The sequence below is a fragment of the Carcharodon carcharias genome, chromosome 1, assembly GCF_017639515.1.
Source record: "Carcharodon carcharias isolate sCarCar2 chromosome 1, sCarCar2.pri, whole genome shotgun sequence".
Taxonomy (NCBI): Eukaryota; Metazoa; Chordata; class Chondrichthyes; order Lamniformes; family Lamnidae; genus Carcharodon; species Carcharodon carcharias.
The window spans coordinates 222,936,745-222,959,558 of NC_054467.1; the positions used below are offsets into that span (position 1 = coordinate 222,936,745).

At 42.1% G+C, this 22,814-nt stretch overlaps 1 protein-coding gene across 2 annotated transcripts in view; it reads left to right on the forward strand.

The window, feature by feature from the left end:
- The window catches only part of dym (dymeclin), a 553,915-nt gene that overhangs the window by 211,054 nt on the left and 320,047 nt on the right, over positions 1-22,814 (forward strand). For both annotated transcript variants that reach the window (XM_041192773.1, XM_041192774.1), the window contains exons 12-13: positions 92-205; positions 7,600-7,694. In XM_041192773.1, the coding sequence (XP_041048707.1) occupies positions 92-205; positions 7,600-7,694 (209 nt within the window). The remainder of the gene's footprint in view (positions 1-91; positions 206-7,599; positions 7,695-22,814) is intronic.

Here is a 22,814-nt window from a genome sequence, read left to right on the forward strand (position 1 = left end):
TTTAGACTGGCTAGCTGGCTTTGACTAGTTTTGCCTTTGCTGTATAGATTTTTTAAAATTGATTTTGTTTCCCACTCTTTCTCCTCCACAGATACTAAAGAATATTACTTGGTACGCTGAGCGTGTTCTGACTGAAATCTCGTTGGGAAGCCTTCTCATTCTTGTGGTGATACGAACTGTACAGTACAACATGACCAGAACCAGGGTGAGGACTTTTAATTTGTGCTTTAAACCTCTGATACCACTCTTTTCCTCCAATCTATAATGTGAGGAATAGAGATGGTTAAAGTCCTGTTGAACTAGTTATATTGGAGCTTTGATTTAACAAATAATGCAGATTAAAAAATATATATTAAAATCTAATCCTACTAATTAATTTAACTGCTGTTCCTTTGAATATCAGTATAGTAAAAGTGGAATTAATGTGTTTAAAACACACAATTAAAATTTGTTTCATTTTCTCACTAATTTTTTTCTCCTTCCCCCTCCTTTGGCTAAGTCAGTGACTTGTGTTTAGGTATGATTTCACTGGTGAAGATAGTCTTCTGTTACCTCACACAAGTGGCTAATTCTTTATTTAAAATTCCAGAGGGAAACTTTAAATAACTGTCATAACCTATATTTTCAAATGGTATGTTTTGAGTTGCAACTCTAAATTCAGGAATAAGACCACCACTTCTCAAGAGGTTTTTTAGATCAAACTACATGAGACATTTATTAACTTACACAGGTTAAACATATACACATGGCTACAAATTACTACAATCATAACTTTTAACAAATTCCCAAACTAATCTTTACTAAGGCAACAACAACCCATGGACTTTAAGCAGACACTGGGCAAAACATTTTCACCTTACAAACTCAAAATGAGGTTCCTTTTGCTTTGGTTCCTTTGCAGACAGTTGTAGGCTTACAGGCTTTGATGCTGCATGCCTCTGCCCTGCATACACTAAACTATCCTTCTGGTATACCCAGCCTTCCCCGTTGAATGCAAGTTCTCATTGTATCATCAGACCCTTTGAACTCCACCTCTTCTAACAATAAAGCCCCTTTTATGGTACCAATTTTATTAGTAATAAACATATTGCTTGGTATCTCCTAGCTAGGTGCAAGATTTCACCTCCAGTCTTTAAATGTTCTATTCAACAAAATGCAGATGTACCTCTACCTCTGTGTTTACATCTCAAAGCTACTATACTTTAAAGCACCCAGACTAGCTGGCTTTAATACAATTAAAACACACAGACACACCCACTGAATAAACCGCTATTTGAAAAAAATTTCCAATGACATTATATACATTAATAGCTTCATGACTGTGTGTGTGCGTGTGTATGTGTATAAATGTATATATTATGTATGTGTGTATATCCACATGAAGGGTCGCAGCATTTATTCTTTTCATGGGATTTAGGCGTCGCATTTGTTACCCCTCCCTAACTGCCCTTGAACTGAGTGGTTTGCTAGGCCATTGCAGAGGGCAGTTAAGAGTCAGCCATATTGCTGTGGGTCTGGAATCACATATCGGCTGGACTGGGTAAGGATGAAACATTTCCTTTCCCATATAGATCATTAGTGAACCAGATGGGTTTTAAAAAACAATTGATGATGGTCACCATTACTGAGACTAGCTTTCAGTTTATTAATTGAATTTAAATTCTGCCAGTTGCTGTGGTGGGATTTGAATCCATACCCCAGAGCATTAGCCTGGGCATCTGGATTATTATTCCAGTGATATTACCATTACACCACTATCTCCCAAATCTAGCACAGTTTTATCATTTGACATGCACACACTCTGATAGGTAAGATGGCAATCAGAAATTTCTTTGACTGTTTGCCAGATGCTGCTCGCTTACCCATCTACCAAAACAAAGTCTGTGCCTGTATTGGGTAGCGTGGCAGAGGCGCGTGCACTCATGTCTGGAAGAAATAGCAGATCTGTATGTTGGTAACACAAAGGAGGCTTTAGACTGTTTGAAACCATTAAGCCTGTGACATTGGAGTGCCCTTATCTAAGTTACCCTTTGTGATGGCAGAAGTGCTGTGGAGAGTTATGTGGTTGTGTAGTAAATGCAGACTAGAGAAAATACTTAATTGGGGGAGAGTCAATTTCAGTGGGATGAGAATTGATCTGCTCCAGGAAAAATTGAATCAAAGGTTGGCATGCAAAACTATAACGGAACAATGGGCTACCTTAAGAGGAGATGGTTAGGGTAGGGGTAAGATACGTTGCCATGGCAGGGAAAGGTAGACCAACCAAAGCCAGAGCTCCCTGGATAACGAAAAAGGTTGAAATTAAGATGAAACAGTAAAGGGCTGCATATAATGAATGTCAGGTTAATAGCACAAGTGAGAACCAGGCTAAATATGCATAATTCAGGGGGTAAGTGAGAAAGGAAATAAGAAAGGCAAAGAGCAAGTATGTGAAGAAACTGGTAGTTAATGTAAAAGGAAATCAAAATTCTATAGGTATACAAGTAATAAAAGGGTAGCAAGGGAAGGGCTGAGCTGATTGGAGCCTAAGAAGAGGATCCATGCAAGGAAGTGGAGGCATAGCTGAGGTACTAAATAAGTACTTTATACCTATCTTTAAAAAGGAATAAGATGCTGCCAAAGCCCTAATGAAAGAGAAAATAGCTGATGGGCTAAAAATTGATAAAAATAAGTTATTAGAAAGGCTGCCTGTACTTGGTTTATGAGTCACCAGGACCAAATGGGTTGCATCTGTGGATACTGAGAGATGTAAGGGTAGAAATTGCAGAGGGTAATGTCACTGGACTAGCAGTCTAAAGGCCCAGGCTAATGCTCTGAGGACATGTGTTCTAATTCCACCACGGCACCTGGTGGAATTTGAATTCAATTAATAAAAAATCTTTAATTGAAAGCTAGTCTTGGTAATTGTGACCATGAAACCATTGTCAGTTGTCCTAAAAACCCATCTGCTTTCACTAATGTCCTTTAGGGAAGGAAATCTACCGTCTGGTCTACATGAGACTCCAGATGCACAGCAGTGTGGATAGATTGTGTCCTGTCCCAGTTTATTGTGAACTTTCAGTCAATAGTTTTAAAATTGGACATAAACAGACTATTAAAATAGCTGCTGCAAATCATGTGACTATTTGTATTTTGAGCTCCAGACAATTCTAAGTCAAATTCTAAGAACAATTATCTAATTAAATATGGTCATCTACAGCCATCTGGGGAATTCACACATCCCTTTGTTTAAGAACGGATCATCAACAAAAGAAGTATAGAACTCCAGCCGGCCTGTGTCTCTATTTCACCCTGGATAAAAGGGAACATAGAAACTCAATGTGTGTAAGACGGATGTGAATGGATCCTATCAACCTTCCATTATATTATGATGGGGGAGGTGGTGGCGTAGTGGCTGTGTCACCGGACTAGTCATTCAGAGGCCCAGGCTAATGTTCTGGAGACATGGGTTCAATCGTACCATGGCAGCTGGTGGAATTTGAATTCAGTTAATAAATCTGACAATTATCGATTGTTGTAAAAACCCATCTGGCTCACTATTGTCATTTAGGGAAGGAAATCTGCCACCCTTACCAGGTCTGGCCTATACATGACTCCAGACCCACAGCAATGTGGTTGGCTCTTAACTGGCCTAGCAAGCCACTCAGTTCAAAGGCTATTAGGGATGGGCCACGAATGCTGGTCTTGTCAGCAACACCTACATTCCATGAAAGAATAAAGAAAAAAAATTGATGTTTCTCCCACCCAAACTGGGCTGGACGTAAAGCAACAACACAATGACCGGAGTCAACATGCACTTCACCCTCTGTTTGGAAAAAGGACTTTGAACTTATGCAAGTCACATGATGAGCGAACCATTTTTGTCTGCTTTTGAAACCAACAAGAAACTGCTTGCAGACAGAGTTCCACCAAAAGCCATCAAGCTAAGTCATCCAAGCAGCCAAGATAATAAACAGCAATACTTGAAAGTGGAAGTTCCTAACAGAGAGAGGAGGATCTCCAAACTCTTCCAGTTAAAGTTCACCTGAGAACCAACCTCCTAGAAATTTGACTACAAGAAACTTCACAGCTTATTGAGAATCCTTTGCTTTACCAGGCCTCACTTCAGCTAAAGCACCAACTTCATCCAAGAAAGTACAGGCCTGCCATGAAAGATATTGTGATAATTATAAGCTGTAAGAGAATAATACCTTCATCTCTGTCTAATATTTGTGTGTGTAAGTGTGTGAGGTGAGTGTGTAAAACATTGTATTAAAGTCAGAGTAAGTGTATGATAATATTCTTTGTATTCTTTATTTTAAAATGCACAAAAAGCTTGCTACTAGAATTATTTCTTTGGGCCACTCACTCTTGAGGGTAAAAAAAACCACACCTTACATACAACAGTACTGATCACAGGCAGTAAAAGACAACATGTAAATTATATCCAACAGTTGGAGCAGCTGGGGTTGTTCTCCTTAGAGAAGAGAAGTCAGAGTAGATTTGACAGAGATGTTCAAAATCATGAGGGGTCTAGGCTGAGTAGATAGGGAGAATAGTTCTCATTGGCAAAAACGTCAAAAACCAGAGGACACCCATTTAAGATGATTGGCAAAATGATCTTACAAATTAGGAGCAGGCATAGTCCATTCGGCCCCTTGATCCTACTCCATCATTTGCTAAGATCATGGTTGACCTTATTGTGGCTTCTACTTGCCTGTCTATCCACTACACCCTTAGATTCTTGGCTGACAAGAGAGACGATCTAACTTGTCCTTAAAAATATTCAATGACTCTGCCTCCACTCCTCTCTGGGGAAGAGAATTCCACAGATTACTGATCTACTGAGAGAAAAAAATTCTCCTCATTTCCGTCTTAAATAGGAGACCCCTTATTTTTAAGGTTTGTACTCTAGTTCTTGTCTGTCCCATAAGGGAAGACATCCTTCCGGCATCCACCCTCTTATGTCCCCGCAGGATCTTATATGTTTTAATAAGATCACATCTTAATTCTTCTGAACTTTAATGGATACAGGCCCAACCAGTCTGACCTTTCCTTATAAGACAACCTCTTCATCCCAGGAATCAGTCTGGAACCTTCTCTGCAGTGCTTTCATTGCAATTATATCGTTTCTTAAATGAGGAGACTAAAACTGAACACAGTGCTCCAGGTGCTGAACACCAACACTCTGTACAACTGCAGCAAAACTTCCCTACTATTATATGCCATCTCCCTCGCAATAAACAACAACATCCCATTTGCCTTCCTAATCACTTGCTGTACCTGCATGCTAACGTTTTGCGAATCATGTGCCAGGACACCCAGTCCCTCTGCATCTCGAGAGTTCTGCAATTTCTCTCCATTTAAATAATATGCTGCTTTTATATTCTTCCTGCCAAAGTGGACAAGGTCACATTTTTCCACATTATACTCCAATTTGCCAAAGTTTTTGCCCATTCACTCAAAGAAGTGAATGGGCCGAATGTTCGCTTCTGAGACAAGTAGCTTGAGTTGGGAAATTTCTTAGCTCAGTGCACAAATCTTGGGAAAGAGTGCCCCAAGTGGCATGATTTTTGCTTCAGGGTGCAGGACAGAGTCTGGTCACTGCCCCTGGATACAGTTGGGAGGCGTTCACAAGTGCTGCTGAGTGCTGAGGGAGACTATTTAAAATACCGCCCCCCTCGGTTCTCTAGGACTTTGTCCCAGTTGTTTTGTTAAATATTAGGCACTCTAGCCTTCACCCCTCAGACCCCATTACTATCCCCCCACTCCCCATGCTTCATCTGTGCTAACTCATGACAACCCATGCACCCCCTACCCACCACTCTTTGTCCTTCCATCCTTCATGCCAACTTACTCAGTATTCACTGTAGGCAAACTTCAGGAGCCATGTTGAGATGAAATAAAATAAAAATCTAAATATCCATTATAGCCTTCATTATAATAAAAAGAACAATCCCATTCATGAAAGCCCATTCAAAATGTTTAAAGCTCCTCAAGTACTAAATCCCTTAACAAAACAAATAGACCTGTATTCATAACCGCACATCAAAGGTTGCTAATCCTTTAATAACATCTTTGAGTTGCCAAACTGTGAATTTGGAGCCCCCTGCTGGAATAATTGTAAGTTGTGGTTGGAAGCTATTAATAACGATATAATTATATCCCTTTGGGTAATGTCAACAAATGGCTATAATAACTGCTAGAACAGAATTTTTTCAACACTCACTGACATAGGCCGGTTTGCTTTTTCAAATTTTTAAGGGGCTATAGATTTAAATAACTTAACAGCTTGATAGTTCTACAGGTGTTATCTGCCCTTCATGAGCATTTACATCTCTTCCATAAATTTGTGACTCCCACACTGTGGGTTATGACGCTTGCTACAGCAAAAATAGGGCCTGTTTGAACTCAGCACAGGGCTCAGATGGCCTTGCTTAGTTTGGATTTCCTTCGTGTGAGACACGCTCCACCCCTTTCTCCTAGTGGCAAAAATGGGATCCGTCAGAAATGGGGGCAGGTCTTCCAGATCCGTGTCCCGTTCCAGAAAAGGCTTGACTCTTCAAAATAAAATGGCAAAATTTGTGATTGTCATCATCAATTTTTGTAAAGAGGGCAATGGAAATTTGGGTTACGTTCTTGTTTGAGCATTTCTGAACATCACCTAATACTGGTTAGTGAGTTGAGTGGAGAACTTGTCTGCAGTTCTGGCATCACTTGCAGCTGGAGCTTCATTGTTTCTTGCTTTTCCTGCACAGTTACCAGTTGCTGACTGGCATTACATGACCAATGCCACGCCAGTCTGATCAGTCGCTGGCAGAACGATCCCAGTCTTCCAGTCAATTTTGAGATGATTTGCTACTAGCTTATATTCAAGCCTACTGTAAATATGTTAATGATTGTTCAAAGTGTATAGTTATTTTAAAATTTCCAGACCAGCCCGTTCTGCCTACCATGTTTAATTTCTCTAGTTCAGTATTTTGCTGAAATATAATAAGATGTACACTATTGTTTTAACATTTTGTGCACTACTATTTTAATATTTTCTACATGCAAATCAACATTCTTCATGTATCAGTCCAGTCTTCATTTTATCTTTGTGATCATGCTTTAATGACTTGCAGTTGATACTGGAATGTTTTGAGTGAAGACCTGTAATTTCACTGTAAATTAAGTTTCAGTTATGGTCGTAGCTGTGTGTAGATTCAGAGCCTTCAACATAGATGATACAGTTGATTATATTTTGCTCAAATATGTCCTTGATTTATTTGTGTTTTGACAGCAGTTTGGGTCTTGTGCACTTCTTCTTCCGCCCACGTTCCCTCCCCTTTGTCCCACAGTTGGCTATCATCCCTTCAACTGTCGAAGGCATCTGCAATCTTGGAATTCCCTCTGAAACTCCTCCGCATCTCTTCCTATAATATGTTTCTCAAAACCCATCTCTTGCTAAGCTTTGGCTCACCTCTCTTAATACCCTCTTCCTCATCTTGTCTTCCAATTTTGCCTGATCATCCATTTGTGAAGCACCTTGAAATGTTATTCAATTTTTAAAGCACTGTAGTATAATGTATTTTTTTAAATGCACAACTTTTTAGCTCTTTTCATTCCCTTTTTTGTTAGGACAAATATCTACATACAAATTGCTTGGCAGCATTAGCCAACATGTCTGCTCAGTTTCGCTCATTACATCAGTATGCAGCTCAGAGAATTATCAGGTAAGCTCTTACTGATATTCTTGCAGAACCTTTGATCATTATAGGATTACACTATGCTAAGTTTTAAAATAGCACCACATGCTCTTAACCATTTTTGCTTCATTAAGTACTCTGTGTCTTTTTTAAAAAATGTTCTGTTGTTCTCATGTTTTGGAGCAACAAAGTTTTGAGGGACTTGAATTTGACTGGTGTCAAAAAGCAGGTACAAAGTTCTGGAGGGATAATTTTGAAAAGAAAGACTTTCGAAGAAGTCACTTTGCAGAAAAGCACTTCGTTTTGTTAAATTCACAATGGTACAGTTTACGCTGTGGTAATGTAAGAATAACGTTGGAGTTATCCTCCAAAGAAGAGTATGCAAGTAGATGTTTTCCATCATCATTTCCAAGTCCCACCTCTGTATTGCATCTGTGGACTAAAAGCATAGTTGACCATACTTTCTCAAGATAACTTGGATTGACAATAAGTGCTTTGCCAGCATTTCCTACGTCCTTAAAAAAAGGACTTTTTTTAAAGAATGGAGTTTAAGATGCTCAGTGCCCCATTCGGCAGACTTATTGATTGCGCATGGGTAGTTAACATTGTCAGTTTGCCTGAGGCAGCCTTTCATTGATATTATAATGTGGATAGTCGTTAAATCAGAAAATCTAACCTATGCACTGGACATATTTTAGTTTGTGCTAGATATGACTTCTTCTCCTGAAATGTTTGTAACTGCAAATCAGAGTACCTGAAAGAGGGTGGTTACCCTGGAGACCTAGCAACATAGAGATTTTTTTGTTACATGTTGCTATCAGTGAACACAGAGCAGTCCTAGGGCCTTCCCTACTTCAACTCAAGAACCAGTTCCCTGGAATTTATGTTTATAATCATGAGCACTACCAAATTGGACTGTAAAAAAAAATGGAGCCGTGGGTGAAATGTCAGAATAATTGTTAACATAAGAGTGTCGGAAGAGAGAGAAAGGAATAGATATCTAATGCAACAGTTAGATTCCTCATGAAAGTGAGGCTACGCATATTTACAGAAACCATATGACCTAGCTAAGCTGGAAACAATCCTTGACCAGATTAAATGGCTGCCATTATTGTTGCAATGTACCATTATGCATTTAACATGAGTAAGTGCTTTTCTACAAAGTACCTTCTCTCTTCAATTTCGAAGAAGAGTCATATTGGACTTGAAACGTTAATTCTGTTTCTCTCTCCACAGATACTGCCAGAGCTGAGTTTTTCCAGCATTTTGTTTATATCACCTTCTAAAGTCTTTCTTTTCAAAACTATACCTGCAGAACTTCCGTTTTTTTGACACAAATCAAATTCAAGTCCCTCAAAACTTGGTTGCTCCATAATACAAGGGCAACAGAACCAGCAATTTTAAAAAAGGTACTCAAGTACTCAATGAAGCAAAATTTCATTGCTTCATTTGATGAAGTTTGCAGGCTTGAGTGACTTGATGAAGCCTTGGCAACTTGCTGCTGTCCATTCTGTAGATATTGTGCATTCTGGTTGCTTTACACTCGGGGTGGATAGTGTGAATATTTAAGCTGGAGGATGGGTTGCTGATCAAGCAGACTGTTGTTCCAAGTAAGTTGACAGTATTGCATCATACTCCTAAATTTGACCGAGTAGGTCAAAGATGGAAAGGCTTTGGACAGTAAGCAACGTACCCATATCCTGACCTGTTGTAGTGACAGCATTTTATCCATCTGACCAGTGATGACCACCACCACCTCCCCCCACCAGGCATCCCTCCAGGACATTGATACTTGGGGATTTGTTGATGTTGATGCCACTGGATGACAGGGCGAGGGGGCGGGTGCACAGTGGGTTTCTGATTGCTGGTTAGTCTCATTTTGTTGAAGATAGCCATTGCCTGGCACTTGCGTGGCATGAACATAGTTGAGCCTAGGTTGCTGCATTGGGGAACTTGTGCAGTGATATCTTGGGACTGAGGTGATTGGCCTTCAATAATCATAATCATCTTTCCTTGTGCTTGGTTTGACTTCAGCCAGTGGAAAGTCTTCTGCAGATTCCCATTGACTTCAGTTTTCCTGAGGCTGCTTGATGCCACACTCGTTGAAATGCTGCCTTGATGTCAAGGGCAGTCACTCTCACTTCACCTAGAATTCAGCTCTTTTGTTCATATTTGAGTCCAGATCCAAGTGTATGTGATGGAACCCAAACTGGGCATTATTGAGTAAGTTATTGGTAAATGCTGGTTGACAGCACTGCCCATGAGATCTTCCATCACTTTGATGATGATTGAGAGTAGACTGTTGGAATGGGTAATTGACTGGATTGGATTTCTCCTGTTTTTTGTGGATAGGATACCTGGGTAATTTTCCAGAATGTCAGGTAGATGGTTTTGTTGTAGATGTACAGGAAACCTTGTTCTAGAACACAAGTCTTCAGTGCTACAACTGGGACACTGACACGGCCCATAGTATTTTCTGTGTCTAGTGTGCTCCGTCATTTCATGATATCACATGGAGTGAATCAAATTGGTGAAGATTGGTTCAGCCTTCAGGAGGAGGCTGAGGTGGATTATTCCTTGCCACTCCTGGCTGAAGATGGCTTCAAAAGCTTCATTGTTGTCTTTTGCACTCATGCTGGGCTCTCCAACATTGAAGATGGGGATGTCCATGGAGCCTTCTCCTCTTGTTAGTTGCTTAATTGTCGTCCACCATTTCTAACTGGAAATGACAGGGCTGCAGAATTTTGACATGATCCACTGGTTGTGGGATTGTTTAGCTCTGTCAAAGCATACTGTTTCTGCAGTTTGCTGATCATGCATATATTATAATTTCATATTGTTGGCACCTCATTTGCAGCTATGCCTAAATGCTCCTTCCAGCATGTAATTCTGCAATTCTCATTGAATCAGCATTGATCGTCTGGCTTGTTGATGATGGAAGAGTGAAGGATATTTGGGCCATGATATTACAGTTTGTGGTGTTAGTGTCCTACAGCATCTCAAGGAGGCCCACTACTTGATTTGATAATCTATTTTACTTAGTGTGGTGGCATACCAAATGACAAGATGGAGGGTGCCCTTTGTGAACACAGGACCTGGTCCCCTCAAAGACTGAATGATGGTCACTTCTACCAATATTGAAGCATCTAAGATAGGTAGATTGATGAACTCAAGTAGGCTATTCCCTTGTGTTGCTTCTCTCAACACCTGCTGCAAATCTAGCCTGGCAGCTATGACCTCAGGACTCGGCAACCTCAATCAATCAATGGACCATATTAATTCTGAGCCCTTGCTATCTGCAGTGTTTCCTCCAAATGGTGACCAACATGGAAAAGTGCCAATTCATGAGGCAGGAAAGTAGGTGGAAAAAGTTTCCTTGCTCGCATTTCACCTGAAGCCATTGGACTTCGTAGGATCAGGAGTTGTGTTGAGGATTCCCAGGGCAACTCCCTCGACTGTATGTCATTGTGTCTGCACCTCTTGTGGGTTAGTCCTGCCGGTGGGATGGAATGTATCCATGGATGGTGATGTTGGAATCTAGGATCTTGGTTGTTAGCCATGATTCAATGAGTATGACTGTCAGGCTGTTGCCTATGTGGGATAGTTCTTCTAACGTTGGCACAAGTCCTCAGAAGTTAGTATGTAGGATCTAGCAGAATTATGTTTAATCTTTGTAGCTATTTCATACAACTAAATGGCTTGTTGAGAAGCAATTGTTGTGGAACTGAAGTCACGCATTGGCCTGACCAGTAACAGCAACAGCTTTCTTTCCTCCAGATATGTTTTTTTTAAACAGCAATCCAGCCACTTCTTGGATTTATTTAATTGAATTCAGATTCTCAAACTGCCAAGGTGGAATTTGAACTTTTAATTTATGTTTTATGGATTATTAGTCCTGGTCTTGGTATTGCTAGCCCAGTGACAAAACCACTACGATGATATGCCCCATACAATACTGATACTTGCTCATTTTGATAGTCAGACTCAATTTTTTTATTAATTCATGGGATGTGGGCATTGCTGGCTGAGCCAGCATTTATTGCTCATTCCTAGTTGCCCTTGAAAAGTTGGTGGTGAGTTGCCTTCTTGAATTGCTGCAGTCCATGTGGTGTAGATACACCCACAGTGTTGTTAGGGAGGGAGTTCCTGGATTTTGACCCAGCGATAGTGAAGGAACGGTGATATATTTCCAGGTCAGGATGGTGAGTGGCTTGGAGTAGAACTTCCAGGTGGTGTGTTCCCATGTGTCTGCTGCCCTTGTTAATCTAAAGAGTCCTGGGGCTGGCATATCACTGGAAATATTAAAGCACCTTCTGTAGTTAACGGTTCCCCGTGAGAAAAAGGATTCAGGCTTATTTATTGCAGAACTTTTTTCCTATTAAGTCATAAATGATGTACCCCAGGATATTGTAGAAAACCCATTTTATTTGTCTTGTGAATAAGCTAGTGAGTGTCTTATAGATTGTTAGGGTGGATTTGGTGTTTTCTGAGGAAGTAGTTGTATTTTTCGTAGATGCATGCTCTTTTCCGTTAGTTTTACTTATAATTTTATTTAGCTTTCTGCATAACATTTTTAATGTTAACAGAGAATCAGCATCCAGCTGCAGCATTCTCAGGTCATTTTAACCATATCTTATCTATATCTAACTATCATCTCTATACATTTCCACAGAAATATGGATAAGCCCAAATCATAGAACATTCTTCACTGTAACAAAAAACATTTTAAAACACAACTGGTGACTCGTTAAGTGGTCAATTCAGAACTGTCTGTGACTTAGTCACTGGTGTGTCCTCTTTCCACTCAACATTATAACGACAGCAGCAACTTCTTTTTAGATCCCGCCTTTAATGTAATGAAAAGCTCCCAAGGATTCACAGGAACGCTACAAAGTAAAGCATGACATTGAGCCACAAAAGGGGATATTAGTTCAGATGACCAAAAGCTTGGTCAAAGACATAGGCTTTAAGGAGTGTTTTAAAGGGGAGAAATGAGACAGAGAGGTGTATTCCAGAGCTTGGGGCATAGGCAACTGAAGGCACAGCCATCTAAGGTGGAGCAATTAAAATTGGGGATGTGCAAGAGGCTAGAAGAGTGCAGTTATCTCGGGGTAGTGGGGGGCAGGCGGCGGTGGTGGGTGTAGTTTGTGGGTCTGGAAGAGATTGTAGAGGTCATGGAAGTATTTGAAACCAAGGATGAGAATTTTAAAATCAGGACATTACTTGACTGGGAGCCAATGTAGGCCAGTGAGCACAGGGGCGATAGGGGAACTTGCTGCAAGTTAAGACGCGGGCAGCCGAGTTTTGAATTACCTCATGTTTACAGAGGTTAGAATGTGGACACCAGCCTGGAGTGCGATGGAATAGTTGAGTCTAGAGATAACGAAGGACGAATGGGGGTTTCAACAACAGATGTGCTGAGCCAGGTAAAGTTATGTGATGTTGTGGAGCTGGAAATAGGTGGTCTTAGTGATGCACAAACATGAGGTCGGAAGCTCAACTTGGGATCAGATATAACATCAAGGTTGCGAATAAACTGGCTTAATCTCAGACTTGCCAGGGAGAGGAATGCAGTTGGTAGCTAGGGAACAGAGCTTGGATGGGGATCAAAAACAATGGCTTCAGTCTTCCCAATAATTAATTAGAGGAAAATTCTGCTCATCCGGTATTGGATGTTGGTTAAGTGGTCTGATAATTTGGCAACAGTGAAGGAATCAAGAGAGGTGGTGGTGGGGTAGAGCTGGATGTTGTCAGTGCACCTGTGAAAACTAGTGGTGTGCTTTCAACTGATGTCATCAAGAGGCAGCATGTAGATAAGAAATAGGAGAGGGGCCAAGGATAGATCCTTGGGGAACAGCATGAGCTGGAAGAGAAGCTATAGCTTCTCTGGCTATGATTAGATAAAAATGGAACCAGGTGAGAGTAGTGCCAACCAGCTATATGACAATGGAGGAGGATGGCATTGGAGGAGGATGGTGTGGTCAACTTTGTCAAAGGCTGCAGACAGCTAGAGAAGCTTGAGGAGGGAAAGTTTACCTTCGTCACAGTCATATAGGATGTCATTTGTGACTTTGATAAGAGCTGTTTGGTTACTGTGGCTGAGTGCAAACCTGGTTGGAGGGATTTAAACAGACTGTTCTGACAAAGCGGGGAACAGATTTGGGAAGCGACAACACATTCAAGGACGTTGGAGAGGACTGGGAGGTTCGAGATGGGATGGTAGTTTGCAAGGACAGTATGGTCAATGTTTGGCTTTTTGAGGAGAGGTGTGATGATGATGACAGATTTAAAGGAAAGAGGGACAACATCTGAAGAGAGAAACGTTTACGGTATTGACTCACATGGAGGCCATGAGGGAAAGTCGGGTGATCAGTTTATTGGGAATAGATTCGAGCAAACAAGAAGTGGATCATATGGACAAGATGAGCTCAGAGAATGCATGAGGGGAGATGGGGGAAAAACTAAAAGAAGATGTGAGTCAGAGCTATGGCAGGGGGGAGCATTAAAGGAAATGTGACCAGGTGAACTAGTGGAAGGGAGAAATGCTGATTGGATTATCTCGATCTTGAGTGACAAAGAAGTCTGGGAGCTCCTTGCATTTCTATATATTATTGGATGAAGTGTTGATTTTGGAATTGAAAGGTTTCTTTAAATGCTACTTCAAACATCAGGAATTGCGAACAAGATTTTCTTAGTTCAGTTTCTAAGTTCAGTGGGAATAGTAAGATGAATGGAATTTTCATTTTTGCATGTCTGAGTATGTTTCTTGAAAAAGAAACTTCAGTATAAATAAAATGAAACTTGTCCTCTAGTTCATAAAGTATACTGCAGGAAAATGGTATAGGAAAAATTACGTACAAAAAATTGTATAGTGTTGGGCCAAGTGAACTATAGCCCTTCGAGCTAAATATCAAAGTATCTTCTGTATGAGATTAGTTGAAGTAAAGCCAGAATGTGAACTGGTATCCTTTTGGAGGTAATCAGTAGATAACCTGTGACATTAAGAGATATAATAATAGAATAACTCAGCACAGAAGCAGGCTATTTGGCTCATCATGCCTGTGCCAGCTCTTTGAAATAGCTATCCAATTTTTTTTTATTCATTCATGGGATGTGGGCTTCGCTGGCTGGGCAGGCATGTATTGCCCATCCCTAGTTGCCCCTAAGAAGGTGGTGGTGAGCTGCCTCCTAGGTACACCAACAGGAAGGGATTTCCAGGATTTTGACCCAGCAACAATGAAGGAATGGCGATATATTTCAAAGTCAGGATGGTGAGTGACTTGGAGGGGAACTTCTAGGTGGTGGTGTTCTCATCTATCTATTGCCCTTGTCCTTCTAGGTGATAGTGGTCGTGGGTTTGGAAGGTGCTGTCTAAGGAGCCTTGGTGAATTTCTGCAGTACATCTGTAGATGGTACACACTGCTGCTACTGTGCGCCGATGGTGGAGGGAGTGAATGTTTGTGGATATGGTGCCAATCAAGTGGACTGCTTTGTCCTGGATGGTGTCCAGCTTCAGTGTTGTAGGATTTGCACTCAACCAGACAAGCAGGGAGTATTCCATTACATTCCTGACTTGTGCCTTGTAGATGGTGGATAGGCTTCAGGGAGTCAGGAGGCAAATTACTCACAGGATTCCTAGCCTCTGACCTCTCTTGTAGTCACTGTATTTATATGGCTAGTTCAGTTTCTGGTCAATGGTAACCCCCAGGATGTTGATTGTGGGGTCTCAGTGATGGTAATCCCTTTGAACATCAAGGGGCGATGGTTGGATTCTCTCCAGTTGGAGATGGTCATTGCCTGACATTTGTGTGGCCTGAATGTTACTTGCCACGTGTCAGCCCAAGCCTGGATATTATCCAGGTCTTCCTGCATTTGGACGTGGACTGCTTCAGTATCTGAGAAGTTGTGAATGGTGCTGAACATTGTGCAATCATCAGCGAACATCCTCACTTCTGACCTTATGATGGAAGGAAGGTCATTGATGAAGCAGCTGAAAATGGTTGGGCCGAGGACACTACCCTGAGGAACTCCTGCAGTGATATCCTGGAGCTGAGATGACGGACCTCCAACAACCACAACCATCTTCCTTTGTGCTAGGTATGACACCAACCAGCGGTGAGTTTTCCCCCAATTCCCATTGACTCCAGTTTTGCTAGGGCTCCTTGAGTACTATTGCCCGAATGTTGTCAGGGCCCATAGCCTTTGCAGTATCCAGTGCCTTCAGCTGTTTCTTGACATCACATGGAGTGAATCGAATTGACTGAAGACTGGCATCTGTGATGTTGGGGACCTCCATAGGAGGCGGAGATGGATCATCCACTTGGCACTTTTGGCTGAAGATTGTTGCGAATACTTCAGCCTTATGTTTTGCACTGCTGTGCTGGGCTCCTCCATCATTGAGGATGGGGATATTTGTGGAGCCACCTCCAGTGAGTTGCTTAATTGTCCACCATCATTCATGACTGGATGTGGCAGGACTGCAAAGCTTAGATCTGATCTGTTGGTTGTGGGATCGCTTAGTTCTGTCTATCACTTGTTGCTTATGCTGTTTGGCATGCAAGTAGCCCTGTTTTATAGCTTCACCAGGTTGACACCTCATTTTTAGATATGCCTGGTGTTGCCCCTGGAACACCCTCCTGCACTCTTCATTGAACCAGGGTTGATCCCCTGGCTTGATGATAATGGAAGAGTGGGGGATATGCCAGGCCATGAAGTTACAGATTGTGTTCGAGTACAGTTTGCTGCTGCTGATGGCCCACAGCGCCTCGTGGATGCCCAGTTTTGAGTTGCTCAATCTGTTTGAAATCTATCCCGTTTAGCACAGTGGCAGTGCCACACAACATGATGGAGGGTATGTATCCTCAATGTGAAGGCGGGACTTTGTCTCCACAGTAACTGTGTGGTGGTCACTCCTACCGATGCTGTGATGGACAGATGAATTTGCGGCAGGCAAGTTGGTGAGGATGAGGTCAAGTATGTTTATCACTGGTAGGGATCGTTCCCTCCGTGACACCCTGGTCCACTCCTCCATCACCCCCTACTCCTCAACCCCCACCTATGGCACCTCCCCATGCAAACGCAAAATATGCAACACCTGCCCCTTCACTTCCTCTCTCCTCACCGTCCAAGGGCCCAAACACTCCTTTCAAGTGAAGCAGCATTTCACTTGCATTCCCCCCAACTTAGTCTACTGTATTTGTTGCTCCTAATGCGGTTTCCTCTACTTTGGAGAGACCAAACGCAGACTGGGTGACCGCTTTGCAGAACATCTTCGGTCTGTCCACAAGCATTACCCCGACCTCGCTGTCGCTTGCCATTTTAACACTCCACCCTGCTCTCTTGCCCACATGTCTGTCCTTGGCTTGCTGCATTGTTCCAGTGAAGCTCAACGCAAACTGGAGGAACAGCACCTCATATTCCGGCTAGGCACTTTACAGCCTTCCGGACTGAATATTGAGTTCAACAACTTTAGATCTTGAACCCCCTCCTCCATCCCCACCCCCTTTCCAATTCTTCCCCCTTCCTTTTGTTTTTTCCAATAATTTATATAGATTTTTCTTTTCCCACCTATTTCCATTATTTTTAAATGTATTCCATCCATCGTTTATTTCACCCCACCCCCACTAGAGCTACCTTGCTTGTCCTGTTCTCCGCTCTTAATTAGCACATTCTGTTAGATAATACCACCACCTTCCACACCTCTTTGTTCTTTTGTCTGTGACATCTTTTGGTTATCTCCTCCTATCACTGCTTGCTTGTCCCAACAACCCTCCCCCTCACCCCCACTTCTTCCCTCCTCCCCACCTTAAACCAGCTTATATTTCATCCCTTTCCTATTTCTACTTAGTTCTGTTGAAGGGTCATGAGGACTCGAAACGTCAACTTTGCTCTTCTCCGCCGATTCTGCCAGACCTGCTGAGTTTTTCCAGGTATTTCCGTTCTTGTTTTGGATTTCCAGCATCTGCAGTTTGTTGTTTTTATCTCTGTGTTTTTTCCCTCGTTGGTTCCCTCACCGCCTGCCGCAGACCCAGTCTAGCAGCTATGTCATTTAGGACTCGGCCAGCTCGGTCAGTAGTGGTGCTACTGAGCCACCCTTGGTGATAGACATTGAAGCCCCCCACCCAGAGAACATTCTGCGCCCTTGCCACCTTCAGTGGTTCCTTCACGTGGTGTTCAACATGGAGGAGCACTTATTCATCAGCTGAGGGAGGGCAGTACATGGTAATGAGCAGGAGGTTTCCTTACCCATGTTTGACCTGATGCCATGAGACTTCTTGGGGTCTGGAGTCAATATTGAGGACTCCCAGGGCAACTCCCTCACAACTGTATCCCTCTGTGCCACCACCTCTGCTGGGTCTGTCCTGCTGGTGGGACAGGACATACCCAGGGATGGTGATGGTGGAGCCTGGGACATTATCTATAAGGAATTGATCCCACTCATGCTCTGACCCCATAGCTTTGTATCTTTTTTGCAAATGGTTAACAATACTCTTGAACTCAGTATTTGTTAGTTATCCTTGTGCTTGAAATACATATGCTAGAATAGTTTTGAAATGTGGATGCCTTTGTATAGCTGTACTTGTCCATGTGCATTTTGCTCATTCAAAACAGTTAAAATTCAAAAGTCAATTAAACTTGACATACTATCTTTTCATAATTTTTTCTTTTTGCATTGCTTACCTGATCTATAAATAATTTTATTGCTCCTTAACATGATCTACAATGAATTTTTGAACCCATCAAAAGCATTCAGTGTCTTAAGTTTCGGCTTGTCTGAATTAAACTATTTGATAAGACAAATACAAAGAAAGTATGTTTGTAGAAACTGACATTGAAAGGTTGATGAGATATTGTAAACTATTCCTATATTTACCTGACACTGTGGCTTTGAAATCTTTATAAGTATTTGGAAAATCTTTAGTGTCTGTTTGCAGGCGTAACACATTGAAGCCTTCTTGTGCTTTAATGATAAATGATAATGTGCTTTTTCTCATAATTGAATGCTTTAGCAAACATTTTTTAGGACAAATAATGCCTTTTAACATCAATTCTTAGCTATTATTATTGAATGAAGAGATGTACCTTGGCAGATTGTCTGGCCTCAAGACATTTAAGTTGACCTTAGGTAGGAATGTTTCCAGCTGCAAAAAACAGTTGGCATGTATATTATGGCAAGGTTAAAAATTGGTCCAAGTGTTACTAAAATTGAGTAATTGATTTATCAGATCCATGCCCATCTCTCAAGCTAGTTCCTGTTCGAATCCATCGAATGATTTACTAGCTAATCCCCCATCTTCCACCTTTCATAAACTGAAGCTCATTTAAACCTTTGCTGCCTGTATCCACCAACATCTTGATTTTAAAATTCTCATTTTCATATTCCAATCCTTCTGTGACCTCACTCCCTCTATCTATTTAACCTCCTCCAACCCCACCATCCTCCAAGGGTGCTGCATCTCAGCTAAAGCACCAAAACCTCTCTAAACAAAGCCACAAACAGCATTCTCTTTCACCACGTTATGTTTGCCCTTCTCATTCTCTGCGTTTTAGTCACACTCAATCATATTGTCCTCATTCACTGCATTTTCTCCATTGTCTAGCTCTGTGGGACTGCCCACACTTCCTTCCACTTTTACCTATCCATTTAGAGACAGAACATCTGTAATAACAGGTTTTGTTATCAGTTTTGCAATGGCTTCTCTGTCCACCCCTGCATTGTAATCTCAAGACCTTCAAGGATCTATCCTTGGATTGCTGCCCTTGCTCATCAACATACTGCCCTTGGTGACATCATCGCAGATATGGAATCAGCATTCATATTTTCTGACATGCAGCTCTGCCTGATCCCCTTTTTTTTGACTCTTCTCTTCTGTTCAAGAAACTGCTTGCTAAACATCAAAAATAACAGCAGCTTTCATTTGCACGACACGTTTCTCACAGGAAAATATCCCAAGATACTTCACGAGAGTGTAATCAGACACTGAGCCAAAGAAAGGTGGACAGGTGAGAAAAATGGCGGAAAATGTGAAATTGTCCCATTTTGGCACAAAGAATAAAAAAGCGTATTATCTAAATGGTGAGAGGATGCAGAAGCAAGTGGGTGTTCTAGTGCATGAATCGCAAAAGGTTAGTATGCAGGTACAGCAAGTAATTAGGAAAGCTAATAGAATGTTATTGTTTATTGCAAGAGGAATTGAGTACAAAAGTGGGAAGGTTATGCTTCAGTTATACAGGGCATTCATGAGTCCACATTTGGAGTACTGTGTATAGTATTGGTCTCCGTATTTAAGGAAGGATATAAATGCATTGGAAGCAGTTCAGAGAAGGTTTACCTGCAATGTGCGGGTTGTCTTATGAGGAAAGGCTGGACGGCCTGGGTTTGGATCTGCTGGAGTTTAGAAGAGTAAGAGGCAACTGGATTGAAACATATAAGGTTCTGAGTGGCCTTGACAGGGTGGATGTGGAGAAGATGCTTCCTCTTGTAGGAGACTCCAGAACTAGGGGTGACTGTTTAAAAATAAGAGATCTCCTACTTGGAGATGAGAATTTTTCTCTCGTGAGTCTTTGTAATTTTCTTCCTCAAAAGGCGGTGGATACAGAGACTTTGAATATTTTTAAGCTAGATAGATTATTGATGAATCAGTGGCTGAAAGGTCACCGGGGGTAATGTGGAGTAGAAATTAAAATCAGATCAGCTGTGATCTTGTTGAATGATGGAACAGGGTCAAGGAGCCCAGTAGCCTATTCCTCCTAATTCATATATTTGTATGTATGTATGTTTGTAAAAAGCTTGGTCAAAGGAAGGCCTCGAAGCAGGAAAGGTGGAGAGATAATGGGAGGGAATTAGAGAGCTTGGGGCCTAGATGATTGAAGGCATGTTTGTCAATGGTGGGGTAAAGGGAACGGGGAATGCACATGAGACCAGAGTTGGAGGAATGCAGAGTCCCTCAATGTTATGGTTTGGAGGAGCAAGTTCATGGAGCAATTTGAACACAAAGTTGAGGCCTTGTTGGATACAGGCAGCAGAGCTTAGATAAGCTGTAATTTATGAAAGGTGGAAAATAAAAGGCTGGGCAGTATAGCATTGAACTGGAAGTAATAGAAGTATGGATGAAGATTTCAGCAGCTGATAAGGAGGTAAAAGTAGGCGGTTTTGGTGATGGAGAAGATAAGGTGTCAGCTCAGGGTTAAATAGGGTGCTGACACTATGGAAAAAATTGCAGCTCACCTGGGACTGGCCGTTTGACAAACAGGCTGATAACACAGCAGCAGTGGAGGTGTTGAGAGAGATCAAGAAATGGTAGAGTTGGGTGTTGCCAGGGTGCAGTAGAACTTGATGTCATCTATCCGCAAATTATGCTAAACATTGAGAAGACTGAAACCATTATCTTCATCCCAGCCACAAACTCTGTATACTTACCACTGCTTCCTAATCAAGCTGAACCAGACTGCTCAGATCCTTGGTGCATTGCTCAACTTCATGTTGAGTTTCTTACCTGGTATTCTCTCTATCTGAAAACTGTATTCTGTTCAATCATGTATTTCATTTAAAATAACTGGTTTGTTGCAGGGAATGTATTTTGACGTGACATGCAGTCCATGCCCAAACGCAGCAAGGCCTGGACATCATCCAGGCTTGGGCTGTCAAGTAATAAGCAACATTCACGTCACACATATGGCAGGCAATGACCATCTCCAACAAGAGAGAATCTAACCACCATCCTTTGACATTCAATGGCATTACCATCACTGAATCCCCCACTATCAACATCCTGGGATTACCATTGACCAGAAACTGAATTAGCAATATAAATATTGTGGCTATAAGAGCAGGTCAGAGGCCAGGAATCCTGCGATGAGTAACTCACCTCCTGACTCCCCAAAGCCTGTTCACAATCTACAAGGCACAAGACAGGAGTGTGATGGAATACGCTCCACTTGCCTGGACGCGTGCAGCTCCAACAACACTCAAGAAGCTCGGCACCATCCCGGACAAAGCAGCTCGCTTGATTGGCACCCCTTCCACAAACATTCACTCCCTCCACCACCAGGGCATAGTAGCAGCAGTGTACACCATCTATAAGATGCACTGCAGGAATTCGCCAAGGCTCCTTAGACAGTACCTTCTAAACCCATGACCACTACCATCTAGAAGGACAAGGGCAGCAGACACATGGGAACACCAACACCTGGAAGTTTCCCTCGAACCCACTCAACATCCTGACTTGGAAATGTATTGCTGTTCCTTCACTGTCGCCAAAATCCTGGAACTCCTTCCTAGCAGCACTGTGGGTGCACCTACACTACATGGATTGCAGCGGTTCAAGAAGGCAGCTCACCAATTAGGGATGTGCAATAAATCCCATGAATGAAAAAAAATACTACTTGGATATGGCTATTGTAAGGCAGGCCGGCATTTATTGATCATCCTTACTTGCCGTGGGTGGTGGGCTGTCGTTTTGAACCACAGCAGTCCATGTGGTGAAAGCACTCCACAATGTAGGGACGTCCAGCGGTTCGATCCAGTGACAATGAAGGAAAGATGAAGCAAGTCCAAGTCAGTATGGTATGTGATTTGGAGGGGAGCTGGGTGGCGGTGGCATTCCCATACATTTGCTGCTCTTGTCCTTGAAGGTTGTGTGCTTGTGAGGTACTATCCAAGAAGCCTCGGTAACTTGATGTAGTGCATCCTGTAGATAGGACACACGCAGCCATGGTACGCTGGTGGTATAGACGTAGGTGTTTAGACTGGATGAGGTGGCAATATAGCAGACTGCTTTGTTCTGGGGGGTGTTGAGCTTCTTGAATTTTGCAGTTGAATTCATCCAGGTAGATGAAGAGTATTACATCACACTCTTGCCTTGTGTCTTGGAGGAACTGGAGAGGCTTTGGGAAGTCAGATGATGAATTCATTGCTGCAGGATACCTAGCCTAAATCTCCTCCAGTAGCCACAACATTTATGTGTTTGGTTCAGTTGAATTGCCAATCCACAAAGACTTCCAGAGTGATGTTGGTGGAGTACTTGATAATTGTGATACCATTAAATTTCAGAAGGAGGTGGTTGGGCTCTCTCTTGTTGGAGGTAGTCATTGCCTGCTTGAATATTAATTGTCACTTATCAGCTCAATCTAAATGTTGTCCAGATC